Below are 11803 nucleotides of genomic sequence, written 5' to 3'. Positions count from 1 at the left end.
AACAAATTTAAGATTAGATGGTAGGATCAGTAAGGATTTGGAAAATAGAGTGATGGAATGGAATTGATTTTTTTATCATCCATGAGGTCAATTATGACCTATGGGACCAAATAAACATATCATCTTACACATGCCTCCTTCCTAACATGGGGGTTTACTACACTAGTTTAAACTCTCCATGAAAAACAATGATGAATACATGTGCTCATTCATATTGGTGAAGATATGAGTATGACCTAGAAATTATCATGCTACGTATAAAAGTCATAATACCTCTCAAGAATTACCGTAAATGCATGTAAGAAGTGATATTCATCCTCAACCAAGTTTTCATGGTCAGTATGGAGAGAGAGAGAGAGAGAGAGAGAGAGAGAGAGAGAGAGAGAGAGGGAGGGAGGGAGGGAGAGAGCTAATATGCATGAGCCATCTAATTGTTTCTTTGACTTGTGTCAATTATAGGGCTCTTATCTTTGTTTGCTTTCTTTCTTATACCCACATTGTAAGATCATTGATGTCTTGAGGGATTAGGTCAAACCATGAGTTACCCTAAATCCGACATGAGGTATCAGAGCAACAAGTTCACAACAACAATAGGCTACAAATGAAGAACTCTAAAAGATTCCCTACCACTTGCAAGGAGGCCAAGAAGCAATACACGTTAGAAAAAGAAAGCATTAAGATAAATCATGCATTGGGCAAACAATGAAAACCATAAACCTTCAATCAAGGGTCGTGTATCTTACGTTTATTAGCATTATTAGTACCCACGAAAAATATTTGTTGAGGCAAGGGATACCCATCTTTTTTAAACAAATTCCAAATTTACATTTGATGAACTACTTCATTTTAGATACGTTGTTGGTTACATAGTACATAAAATTCGTGTTCATCTAATATAACATTCGTCTTCCTACGTTGGAAAACGAATGTGAATGTTATTCAAACATTCTTGTGTTTTTTTTGTTTTTTCCCATTTGTTTAATGTTTTTTTTTGTTTTTATGCTTATCTACCTCATAATAAATAGTTAATCCAAAAGTATGGTATTTATCATTCTTTGAGGGTGTTTTTCTTTCACGAATGATTGAACCATTCGAGAATGCGAATGCACATATGGTACATATGGTTCATACTATGGTTGGTTATACCAAAATTCACTAAAGCCTTAGGCACAATATCCAAATTTACACTAGTGTGCGTGGAGATACATATTGATGAAAGTAACGATTCATGCCAATATATGCTAATATATAGTCCATCAAAATGGCTTGACCATTATTATCACCATTCGGTTAGTCAAGGTCTAGGCCTCGCTATCATTATTAATGATTCTATTTAGTGTGAGCATGATAATTGGGGTTGCACCTTTTTAAGTGTTTTGACAACTTAACTAGCATTCAATATGTATAAAACTAGCTTGTCTTCAGCAGTTCACATGATTTGCACTTATGCTAAATTTGCCTTGAACAAAATATCTTTGTCTTCCAAATGTATAAATCATTAGACCATAAAAGAAAAGAACCAAGAATCCTTAGCAACCAAGCCCCAAAAAAATCAAAATTAGAGGGAGTGCGGATTCGCCAAATAGGGAGACTTATTTTGATCAAAGTTTTTATGAAATTTTACAGACAGTTTTAGAATCTGGCAGCAATATTTGCAGAATAAAGAGCTAAATCTTATGGAAACTTGAAATACTACCTAATGTTTTACTTACAACCTGATAATACATGAATTCACTCGGCCATTCATGGTTAGTAGATCTCAGGGTTCTTTAACTAGTGTCTTCCTTTTCTCAATAACGCTCGACCTTCTTCTGAGCAAAGAACTGGCCAGATGGTTCCTTGGGAGGTAAGAGCGCTACCCAAACAAGCATCGCACCACCCTCTTCGGCTGTGTAGATACCAGAATTCTTGGTCATGTCTGTTTTGCAATAGCCTGGGCTGGCACAATTCACATATATGTGTTGCCCATCTGGACGATCCTCTACAGATCTTGCCAGCACCCTAGTGTATGCATTAAGAACTATTTTTGAAACACTATATGCTCGATAGGGCCATGCATCTACTCGTCCACACTTGATATCTTCTAAATACTTCTCCACAAACTTATCCACTTTCTCTTCGGTGAGATTCTCTAGATTTCCGATTTCTTCACGTAATGTTGGATCTTTCAACCTCTGAGAATTATATTAATGATGTAAATAAAATGCAGTTGGAGAACTGAAAGACAGGATGTTTGAAAGATTGTCTTTTAAGTAATGCAAATGGTTACCTCAAGCTGAGCATGGCAATGAGCCAATGTTCAAATTTCACAGGAACACAATATGTTTGAAAAACAGGTATTATTTACCTGAAAAAAAAAGAACAAATTTACCTCAAGCTGACCAAGCATTGAGCTGACATTCACAATCCGAGCTCCGGCTGCAGAGCCTTTGAACAATGGAAGTAGTTGCTGTGTCACATCCTTCACTGCCACATAATTAGTCCTCAGCACCTTTTGCGCATTTGCAAAAGATGGCTCATCATCTGTGATGGCAGCATTGTTAACCTACAAACAAAACAAAAAGAAAATACATGCAACATATAAGCAGAATACATGAAAACAATAGATAAACTTTTGAGCAATGAGATCATCACCGCTCCTCTACTTGCACAAAGTAATAACTCGCTACATGTGCAACAAACACCAGTTCATTATAACCCTACCATGTGATGTACCACACTAAACCTTTTGTACATGACTACCCAATTAAGTTCAATTATTAATTCTATACCAAGATATCAAGGCCATTGTATCGTTCTTTAAGCCAAGTCGCTAATTGTGAAATAGATTCTTTAACCAGCACGTCGAGAGGGTGAAATGCTACATCCAAGCCTTCGTTCTTTATCTTTTCGGCTGCTAATAATCCCTTCTGCTCATCGCGAGCAGTCAAGACAACCGTAAGGCCTTCCCGTGCTAATTGCTTTACAACCTCAAAACCAATGCCTTTGTTGCCACCTGTAACCACTGCCACCGTTTCTCTTGACCACCATCTGCATTAAACACACACATTTATTGCATTGTTCGCTGAGTAACCAAGAGAGCAATTACAATTATAGGATTTTTTGGCATCGGAGGTTAAATGGGTCTTTATGCACTTCTATACTCATTGTCAGGGAATGCATATATATAGTTTCACAATCACTATCAAATAGGAGTACAATGACAACAAGTAGTGAGGTGTCATATAAATCTCTGTCACCAGAGAAATAAAAAGCAGTGAATTGTCAGAAATACAGCAGAGGACAGCATATGCATGTTTCTGTAATTTATCTGAAATTTGTTTTACCCATAAATTACAAATGTTTCAGGCATCACATTACAATCATTAAACAGGACACATAATTTGAACAAATTAACATAAACAGGACACATAACACAAATTAACATAAAACAGGACACATAAAACGAGCTTCCAGAGTGAGATGTCCACAGTTGAATGCATGGTTTCAACCCAAGCAACCAACATCGATCCTGTTAATAAAATTATACAAAAGCGAAAGAAGTGGAAGAAATCACTCCCTTATAAATAGATCTCTGTTTCCCTGTGCCTTTCAAGTTTGCGGGTCTCTACAAACAGAGAGAGAGAGAGAGAGAGAGAGAGAGAGAGAGAGAGAGATGGTCACCATGAAAGCTTCTTACCTGGAGGCCATAACGATAACAACGGCTTGCTTTCTCCTCTGCGCAGCAGGAGACAAAACGAACGAGCAATCTGCTTGTTACAGACGCAGATAATCGTCGGCCCACGATCCTTTCCACCCCTTCCCTTCTCTTCTCTTCTTTCTTTCTTCTTTCTTTCTTCTTCCTTTCTTCTTCTTCGATTTCCTTGTCTTAAATCTCAGGATCTTTTTCTTGTTTATTGATGTTTCTCTCATACTATCTATGACTCTCTCTCTTGTGTGTGTGTGTGTGTGTGTGTGTGTGTGAGTGAGAGAGAGTGTCCGAGAGAAAAATCTCATTGATCGGGAAATCTTATACAATTCCGTATTTTGCGGCACAAAAACAAGGATCGAACGAGTCGATGGCGAGCCGTATGAAAACCAAATTCATCTCGGACAACTCTTGGGGTGTCACCAGGTAACATGAAATGTCTAGCAATGAGAGAGCGAGTGATCTTTGGTTCTCTTCGAGGACCGTTTGATTTGCTTCCCATAGTGTGATGCCGCAAAGAGAGAGAGAGAGAGAGAGAGAGAGAGAGAGAGAGAGAGAGAGAGAAAGATATATTAACGTCTTCTTAAGGCCAAAATTGGCCCATGAGAGAGTTGGTTTACAATAAAATTGGTATTTATCCAAAGAGAGAGAGAGAGAGAGAGACTCCTCATGTCGTAAGTTCCCGAAAAGTTGTTGATTCTCTTATTGCTCGAGTGTGATGAATTTGGTTGCAAGCTACTCCAACTCTCTCACTGGACGTGTGTGTACACTCTTGCTACTTGCTGATAGACTCCATCCATGGGCTAGGGCGACAAAAAAGGTTGTTGTAGTTCTTCTCGGGACAACAAAGAGAATAAAAAAAAGGGGGGGGATTATCCTTCAAACCGTCAAAAGAGTCGACGCCAAAAACAATATTCAATTAGAAAAGTGAATAAGAAGTAGAGGAATTTGCATTATGAAGTCGGCAACAAGATTTACAAGAATGCGCTAACATTTGGCGCAACAATAATGAAATTATATATATATATATATATTAATGTTGAGTTTGTGCATGGCCTCTACTTATCTCGCTTGTCCGCGTCCTCTTCCTCCGTTCGAGTGCATGTAGAGCATGTGGCCTTCCGACTCATTGCTCCTTGTACACACGTGGTTTTCTTCAACCAATAGCATTGATTGGAGCTCGAAGAAGGAGGGAGATTTCTCCCTTGCTAGAACGGCGGTTCGCATCGCGCCGAACCGTGGTGCGAGGCCGCCAAGGCATATTTGCACCATCTCATCATCATCGATATTTACGCTTATCGAGCCGAGTGAGTCGCAAAGCTCCTTGATCTTCAAGGTGTATGGCGTGATGGACATGTCCCTTTGTTGAATGTTGTTCAACTCTTGGCGGAGTTGAAGCCTTCTTGCGGTTGTGTTCGCCGCGAAATTCTTTCGTAGATTTTCCCATGCCTCCTTCGGCGTCTTGGCTTCGCGAATGTAGCCGAGCATGTGATCGTGAACACATGTCGCCAAGCAATACATCACACGGCTTGCGGCTTGCTCCCATGTCGCGTATCCGGGAGCCATTTTGACGGGTCGGTCTTCGTGCACTCCTTTGATGTAGCTCCAATAGCCTTGTCCGACAAGGTATTGGTGCATCTTGTACTCCCAAGATGCGAAGTTGTTTCGATCCAACTTCTCGGTAGGGAGAGTGCTCCCCATTTGAGTATTCATTATGTCGATTCTTCTTCTTCTTCTTCTCTCTTCGAATGTGAGCTATGTAGCAAAGCTATGATAGCGATGAGCCGGTTCTTGTTCGTTGGCGTAGGACACAACGCACGTGGATGGGCTAGATCGAGCTACCAAGTCGCTCTGATACCATGTAAAGAATCAAGAGATGGATTCTGTGCAGCGGAATAGATATGAGAGAGAGAATAAGTGAGAGAGACAAGGAGTAAGACACAAAGAATATGCAAGGTAAGGTATATTAACAAAGGAGAAAGACTCGACTTATACAAGGTAGGAGGAGGGTGCTTTATATAGTCACCCTCTCTCTTCATTAACTACAAGACTCATGGAGCATGGGGAATGTGAAAGCTCATAAGTTATGTGTCATAGAATATGATTCTATAACTCATACTAAATGCTAGAATACAAAGTGGTGACATAATGGTGACTCTTGACCATTGGAGTGTCTATTCACTCTCAAGGTGAGTTCACACACTAGACCAAGTTGAGCTTGATTCTCAACAGGACGAAATCTACTTTAGCATGGCAAAAGAGAGAGACGACAACGTTCTCACTATGGGAGAAACTACAAGCCATGTACAAGAAAAAGTCCTCATCTTCAAAATTGATTTTGATCAAACAATTGTTCAACATGAAGATGAGAGAGACCGATCCGGCTACCTCCCACATCAACACTTTCAACTGAGTGTTGTCAAAACTCTCCTCACAAGGGATCAACGTCGAAGAAGAATTGAAAGCCCTTGCCCTCCCATCGAGCTTGCCGGTGAGTTGGGAGGTATTATGCACGACATGCGCCAATAGCCGACCGATCCTAAATTTGGATGAGACGATCAAGCAAGTCCTCACCGAGGACATTCGACGAAAATCGATGGGACTTACCATCGATGAATCGACAGAAGCCCATCACTCGACAGAGTCAAACAAGAGAACAAGCTGAAAGAATCAGTCGGAATACGAACCGATCGAAAACGAGGGGAGATCGACAACAACCGAAGTCAAGAACGGGCCGATCAAGCGAATTCTGCACACACTGCTGAAAAGCTGGCCACAATGTTTCCGACTGCTGGTCGATCATGAGAAAAGAGAGTAGTTGGCGATTCGAGCGGAATCGAGGACGACCTAACTCAGACCACTCTCCAGTCATCAACGAAGTTAATGTTACCAGCACCCGATCCGAAGAAATTCTGTCCTTAGAGGACTCTATGATCGGAGAAGTCCTTGCACAACCTAGGAGTCCTAAACGAAAGAGCAAAGACTTTCAATCTTGACTTAGAGATAAGAGATGGAGATTGTTTCCCCCTTTCTATCATATTGGGGATTGCACGATAATTGGGATGATGTACAAAATTTGTCTCTATATGCCGATTGTAGAGGCATGGAACTCGAAGAGCTGTCTCTGGCAGAATCGAAGGGAATAATATCGACGACGTTGAAATGCTGTCTCTGGCGGAGTGTTGTTCGTGTAGCCAACAACTTGATCAACAATTCGGCATCGTCCCATCGACGACCCACGCCACACTAACTACCCCGTCAAAGCTCACGACACTCAAAATCATGGTGCGCGCACACACATACACAAACACACATACACATACATATATATACACATTATATACATACATACATACATACATGCATATATACATTGTGTTGTGTGTTTTCTTTAAGGGTTTGGTTTGAACGGTTTTGGTTTAGATGGTTTCGTGGTTCGGTTTGGTTTACGTTTCAATTTCTTGAATCGGTTTTACACGGTTTGAGATTGACACCATCAAACTGAGCCGAGCCGAGCCGATCCCTACGTGACACACACACATTCAATGCGAAGACCATATTTGTATGTATTGGTATATAAATACAGAGCAGAGCAGCCGCGAAAAGAAGCCCACATCAAAGCAAAGCAAAGCAAAGCAAAGAGAGAGAGAGAGAGAAGTTGAAGAAGGCGATGAGTGATCCCGACACGGAGCTTCTGGTCTTCCATCAGACGCAGCAGATGAGCGAAGCTGCCATGGCGCAGGATGACTTCAACCTGGCCTACAGGCTACAGCTAGAAGAAGCCCTACAAGCCTCCTGCAACGACCTAGGCCTTCCCTGGCACCAACCACCAAGCCCTTGCCCTAACCCTAACCCTAGCGATAACCATAGCGAGCAATATAGAAATGTCGATCAACACCGAAAATATTGTGACCTCTCGCCTCCTGATCGATCTCTTGCTTTCGCCATGCAGAACTTGGAGCTTTCCCGATCACAGCAAGAGGCAGAGTATCATCGTTCCATGGATGTGGAAAGACGAAGGCTTGAACAAAATTTCCGGATGAGAGAACATGACAAAAGGTTCGCGCGTTCCCTTAAAGATATTGATGATATGGCTTGGGAAGAGCGCGGTGACCTTTGCGAGGATCCTTTCATCCCTGGAATGAATGATGATAGTGTTTGTGAACTCTATGTGACGTCTATTGCTATGGTGGACTCGGACCCCGTACAGGCTTTTGTTGGCGCGGTTGTAATGGGTCCTGATGGGTTAGTCTTGTGCGAAATTCGGAAACCTCTAGAGTTGGGAACAGGAAAAACTATTGCGGATTATTCGGCTCTGACGGCAGGACTAGAGGCGGTTATAGCTTTGCAATTACCACGTGTTGACGTCTATACTGATTCCGTCCTCATGTACAATCAGGTGTTCTCTAAACTCCAAACCTCCTGCTCATGTTGGCTTTTCTTTTTATATAGTTGGACAGATCCGTGAGATATTTTCGTGTAGGCTTCATTTGCTTCTTTAATGGTTTGTTGGTCTCATTGTTTTCATGTCAGAAATTGAAGTTGATTTGTTTTTACTGTTACTTAATGAGATGCTTGATGGCAAAGTAAACTTATTGGTTGGTATCTGACATGCACTTATTGACATACTTTTATGTTCATCTCTTGCGTATTGAGTCGTTCAATAGAAAACTCAATTGAAATGGTCACTATCTGATGTGCACTGTTTGACGTAATTTTTTGCAATTTTCTGTTGACGTATTATGTATTAGGATACTTGTGACATTAGTTTTTGTTGATATCTTATGTATTAAGGTGCTTGATATAAAGTCAATCAGTTGGTTGCTATCCATTCATCATACCTTTTCGTTGACATCTTGCATATTAACATGCTTGATAGAAACTCATGTATGATTGGTTGTCATGTGATGCATACCATTTGACATAAGTTCTGGTGGATTGTTGGCATTGCAAGCTAACGAGCTTGAACTTATTAAGTCTCAAAATGGAAGAGGTAGATGTTCCACGCAATCTTAAGCATGTACTCATGCTTTCAGGATGTTCTTTATCTTCCATGCTCTTTTTTTTTTCCTATTGACTTTTTGATGATTTTATGAACCCTAAAATTTCATGTCATATGATTTAGAAAATGTTGAGTTCTATAACCATATGCGCATTTTCTGATAAAAGTTCTCTTCAGTCTTCTGGGGAGTTGGGCTGCAATGCATGGAATTTGAGGTAAGTCATTGGAAGGTCCTTGTTGATGACTAGATTTATAAACTGTCACAAAAGAGCCTCTTGGTGAAAACGGGAAGTAGTGAAATGCTTGAGATTTTTATTGTCTATATATATTTTGAGAACCCCTTTTAAGGAGATACCTTAGTATCTTAACAGCATTCATTATGGTTCTCTTTCTCATGAATCTCATAGTTCCAGGTCTTGTGTCAAGAACTTCATTGAATAAAAGGCCACTGGATGTAACAGATTGCTTTCAGCAATCTTGTACAAAACAACTCCAACTGCAAATTCTTATGCATCAACTTTTATGTTTTTGTCTGGTCATTTTTATCCATTGGTGCTATTGTGGATGCCATCTGACCTTCATGAAAGCTTATTTTCTTATCTGTAATTGGGTATCAGGTTTTGAGCAATCTTTGGTAGAAGTTTAATGATTCCAATAATTAATGGAGTTGATTTCAGTGTTTCCTTTCATCTTTTCTGTGTCCCTGGAGATACACCTTTAAATGTAACTTCTAATGATGAGAAAAGAATCCCTCCAATTAAAATTTTTTAGCGTAATTTTTAGCCTCAAATGCCATCAATAAGACCCATTTTAGCAGGCTTGAAATCTGACACTCCTTTTACTACACTTGTCAGAATACAAGTGAAAAGTGGGCTAAAACATGAACTAATACGGATACTGTGATCTCTTTTGTCTAGTTTTTATTCTTGTAAATTTCTCATCTTGCTTTTTCTTCTGTTGCCTCGTTATCCTCCTCCCTCCGTCTATTCCTCTTCCATCTCCTTTCTAATTCTTCCTTCATTTTGTTGCTCCCATCTCTATTTCCTCATGTTCCTGTCACGCACGCCTGTATTTCTTTCTACATGATAATTCTCCTCCCTCCCTCCCTCATTTATTCTCGCATCTCCTTTCTAATTATTCCTTTTTGTTTATCCTATCTTTTTTTCATGCTCCTGTCTCTCTTCTTGAACTAGAATATTATTGCTGAATATGTGGTGGTTCAAAATAATAGATTTTTTGTTTGGACTCCATCATAACTAGGTTCAGATTTTGTTTTCTTTCTTTCTAATGTTTTCAGTTTTTATACTGTAATGCTGATTTGTGGGAATTTGATTTGGTTTTCTCTTGTCTGAGAAGGTAACAGGAAGATGGAAAGTCCGTTCACAAAGAGCAAAGGTGCTTCATGCTGAAATAATGGAACTCACATGTATGTTAGAGCAGTTTCATCTGACCTTGATTCCGCGAAGAGAAAATGGGCATGCTTTAAAACTTGCCAGGGAGGCTCTCTATTCAGCACCACTGGGGGATAGAAAGGAGGTATCTGAAGCAGAGGAGGCCAAGGAAGATTGCACGATATGTTTTGAAGGGAAGAAATTGTCTGAAATATGCATTATACCCGATTGCTCTCACAGATTTTGTCTCTCTTGCATTGTTCAACATGCTGAGGTGAAAGTACAAATGGGCCGAGTTCCTGTTTCTTGCCCCCAAGCTGATTGCACTCAGACATTGAGCATTGCTCTATGTAAATCCATCCTTTCAACAAAGTGGTATGAATTGCTAAATAAGCGCATTATTGAGGCAAATATGCCCGAGTCTGAACGAGTATATTGCCCTTTCCCGAAATGTTCGGCGCTCATGAGTAGGGAAACTATAAGTGCCTACAGTCAAGGAACAAGCAGCTCATCTTCATTGTTAGTTACTAGCGCTGCATGCGTGGAATGTTTTAGGATGTTTTGTGTGGAATGTCGTGTTCCTTGGCATGCATCAATGACTTGTCAACAGTATCAACAACTTCCTCCGGACTTGAAGGATGCCCAGGATGCAAAACTCCATAAACTAGCAGAAAACCAGAAGTGGCAACGCTGTACGAAATGCCGGCGTATGATAGAGCTTGCCGAGGGTTGTTTTCACATAACTTGTCGGTATGATCATGTTAACTCCTTTTCTTGTATTGAGTTCTTGCAATTAAGTTTTATTCAGCAGAATATACCCCTCCAGAAGTAAACCGATTCACTCTAGAGAGATATTCTGGTGAATTTTAGAAAACGTGGGATGTCATTGTAAATATCCAAAATTTTGCCCTTCGCCAAGATGGAAGGCAGGATCATAACTGGTGTTGTTTTTGCAGATGTGGTCATGAATTTTGTTATTTGTGTGGAGCACCATGGAAAAACAAAAAGCAGTCTTGTAAGTGTCAACTCTGGGATGAGGGTTATTTACTTAATGACCCTTCTGAGTCCGAGGCTGAGGACGATGCAGAAGAGTTCAATTCTCATGGTGCCCTCTCGGATTATGATGATGATTATGAGGATTCAGAAGATTTCAATGAGTTGAATACAAGGTTTTTAAATGATTATTCTCAATCAAGGATTAATCCACACTATAAGACACAGCTTTGCCGATTCTGGGAGAGGGGCCGCATACGGGGTGATGATTGGGGCTGCAATCGGGGTGATGATTGCAATTTTGCCCATGGTGTTCATGAACTGAGAGGAAATCCAGTGCTATTTTAATTCTGGTCAATTATGCCAGAGAAGGTTATGGTGCTAGATTTGTAAATTGCTTGGACACGGCTCATGAAGTTTCACTTGTTATTATGAAATCAGAGGTGATGTTGCTGAATCATTTTGGTATGGGGATCTCTGTGAAGGAAACTTTATGTTTATAAAGTTTGAACAAGTTTCACTTGTTATTATGAAATCAGAGGTGATGTTGCTGAAATCATTTTGGTATGGGGATCTCTGTAAAGGAAACTTTATGTTTATAAAGTTTGAACTTCCAATCTATACAGATAAGAAAAACCATGAAATTTGATGATAATGCTATGTTCCTACTTTATTTTTGTTTATAAACTCGGAGCCTCTAATCTACACAGGTAAACCAAGAAATTTGAT

At 40.2% G+C, this 11803-nt stretch overlaps 2 protein-coding genes across 3 annotated transcripts; one reads left to right on the top strand and one right to left on the bottom strand.

Annotated features, from left to right (window-relative positions):
* Positions 1-1574: 1574 nt before the first annotated feature.
* Positions 1575-3796, bottom strand: LOC147853981 (short-chain dehydrogenase/reductase 2-like). Its single transcript, XM_087331866.1, has 4 exons — positions 3680-3796; positions 2772-3030; positions 2372-2545; positions 1575-2174 (listed from the first exon to the last, which is right to left on the bottom strand). Exons 1-4 carry the CDS (start codon positions 3688-3690, stop codon positions 1791-1793), a joined length of 828 nt encoding a protein of 275 aa, XP_087187992.1. The 5' UTR covers positions 3691-3796; the 3' UTR covers positions 1575-1790.
* Positions 3623-11803, top strand: LOC147853980 (E3 ubiquitin-protein ligase RSL1-like). Of its 2 annotated transcripts, XM_087331864.1 has the most exons (4): positions 3623-3658; positions 7356-8087; positions 10047-10831; positions 11038-11803. In XM_087331864.1, the coding sequence occupies exons 1-4, from the start codon at positions 3656-3658 to the stop codon at positions 11420-11422; spliced, it is 1905 nt and encodes a 634-aa protein (XP_087187990.1). In that variant the 5' UTR covers positions 3623-3655; the 3' UTR covers positions 11423-11803. The 2 variants fall into 2 exon arrangements, with proteins under 2 accessions (XP_087187990.1, XP_087187991.1); XM_087331865.1 differs by lacking the exon at positions 3623-3658 and having other exon boundaries at positions 7314-8087.

This window comes from Azolla caroliniana, unplaced genomic scaffold, assembly GCF_043228905.1.
Source record: "Azolla caroliniana isolate FFs.n. ecotype wild unplaced genomic scaffold, voAzoCaro1.0.p SCAF_16, whole genome shotgun sequence".
Lineage (NCBI taxonomy): Eukaryota > Viridiplantae > Streptophyta > Polypodiopsida > Salviniales > Salviniaceae > Azolla > Azolla caroliniana.
This window is presented reverse-complemented; position numbering and strand designations above follow the sequence as displayed.